General features: G+C 65.6%; 1 protein-coding gene across 1 annotated transcript in view; it reads left to right on the top strand.

Annotated features, from left to right (window-relative positions):
- The window catches only part of BRD1 (bromodomain containing 1), a 35,127-nt gene that overhangs the window by 32,407 nt on the left and 672 nt on the right, over nt 1-2,048 (top strand). Inside the window, 4 exon segments of the mRNA XM_014549192.1 lie at nt 1-43; nt 330-457; nt 1,360-1,444; nt 1,446-1,619. The exon segment at nt 1-43 is cut by the window's left edge and continues 31 nt beyond it. Coding sequence (XP_014404678.1) covers nt 1-43; nt 330-457; nt 1,360-1,444; nt 1,446-1,619 — 430 coding nt within the window.

Here is a 2,048-nt window from a genome sequence, read left to right as displayed (position 1 = left end):
AGTCCAGCATCGCCTCCAGCAGCAGCCCGCTCTGCGATGCCAGGTGGGCGACGGGGTTCCCCAGTTACATGGGACCTGTTCTGTGGGCCTGAACCCGAGAAGCGGGAATGACAGATGCATGAGCATCAGGTCTTAATGGGGAGTTATTCATACTTTTCCTTACAAAGTCTTGCCTGTAACGGGATGGTGGTGAGCGCAGCCCTGCCGCTTGCCCTGCAGGGGCCACTTTGTATCTGGGCTGCAGTCCCTGCTGCTGGGCCCCGTTTTGGGGGGGGGGGGCGTGTGTGTGAGGGTTTCGGCGCCACCTGACCAGCCTGCGCTCCCCGCAGTTTCAGCGCCCCCAAGTGTGGCCGCGGCAAGCCTGCCCTGGTGCGCAGGCACACGCTGGAGGACCGCAGCGAGCTGATCTCCTGCATCGAGAACGGAAACTACGCCAAGGCAGCCAGGATCGCAGCCGGTGAGTGCAGCCCAGGCCCCTTTGTGCGTCCCTCTGGCCAGGAGTAAAGGCAGCACGTTGGGTGTGCCCCGTGGACACTGCCTCCCGCCTCAGGGGGGACTTCTGCACCCTGGCCTCTCCCGGAAGGCGGGTGCTGAGCCACAGACAGGCCTGCGGGCGGCGGGGGGAAGCGATGCGTTTGTCCTGCGTGTCGCCTTGTGTGGGTGCTCGGCCCCAAGTGGTTCCTGTCAGACCCTGTGAGGCTGACAGGCTTTGTTTAGGCTCATGTGTGATCTGCAGCCAATTGTGAGACTACGGGGCGGGGTGGGGGTCCCCCAGCTTTCAGTATGTAGAGGAGGCTCGGGGTCAGGTGGGAGCAGTGAGCTGTGTTGGGATGGAGACTGCATTGGAAATGTGGGTGGAGATGAGTGGCCCAGCCAGGAGGGGTCTGAGCAGAGCAGCCAGTCAGCCCTGGGCTGCGTGGAGAGGGGGCTGGGGACTAGCGGGACCTTGGGCACCAGGATGTGGGTGTGGACTCCAGGGAGGTTCTGAGGGTCAGACAAGGCTCCCTGCTGGTTGAGGGTGTGAGGAGGGATGGGGAGGGAGCCAGGGCTGTGGTTTTGAACTTAGGGTGTTGGTTCCAGAGGTGCCCTGGGACCTCCCGGGAGGTGGACACAAGGGCGGAGGTGGGGGCTCAGGAGGGAGAGATGTTGGGAGCCTGGAGGTCGGAGCCCTCAAGTAGGGTTGGGGTGCGTGGAAACCCCGGCCTAGACTGCGGGTAACAGTGTTGGTGCCGGGGCCTCAGACACGCTCAGCCAGGGCGGGTGCCCTGTGCCCACCGTTCCGGGGGGTGTCTCTGCTCGGGGTCGGCGTGCACCCTGCTGGGTGCCTGGGGGCTCACCCCTCGCTCCTTCTCTCTCTAGAAGTGGGTCAGAGCAGCATGTGGATCTCAACGGACGCCGCGGCCTCCGCGCTCGAGCCCCTGAAGGTGGTGTGTGCTCGGTGTGACCCCCGTGTCCCCCCGGCAGATCATCGACCCTAAGATGCCGCGCGTGCCAGGGCACCACAACGGGGTCACCATCCCGGCCCCGCCGCTGGACGTGCTGAAGATCGGCGAGCACATGCAGACCAAGGCGGACGAGCGGCTGTTCCTCGTCCTCTTTTTCGACAACAAGCGGAGCTGGTAAGTCCCCGGCACCTGGGAGCACGGAGGCTGGGAGCGGCCAGGCCTCCGTTTCTTACCTGTGGGCCCACCCAGTCCTCCCTGCCCTCAGGTGGGCCCTGGCCCTGGGCATTCTGCCCGGGGACACCGCCTTGGCCCCTCTGAGCGCGGACGGAAGCTCGCGGTGCTGCCGGCAGCTCCCGGGCAACAGCAGAGTTCTCCGACCTCAGCACTGCAGCCCCTCTGCCCGCAGCTGCTGTTGTGGCGCCCGCCTGGGGGGTGCAGAGCCTGCTGGCACCTGGGGGCTGTAGCTGGGGCACCCACCAGCATTGGCATGTTCGGCTGGATTGGGTTTGGGTGACGTGCTGGTGGCCCTGGGTGGCCACTGGGGAAAGACGTGGAAGGCTGACGGGGCCTCCAGGACACAGGGGCCTCTTGGGAATCATGGAG

This window comes from Myotis brandtii, unplaced genomic scaffold, assembly GCF_000412655.1.
Source record: "Myotis brandtii unplaced genomic scaffold, ASM41265v1 scaffold537, whole genome shotgun sequence".
In the NCBI taxonomy this organism is placed as follows: Eukaryota; Metazoa; Chordata; class Mammalia; order Chiroptera; family Vespertilionidae; genus Myotis; species Myotis brandtii.
This window is presented reverse-complemented; position numbering and strand designations above follow the sequence as displayed.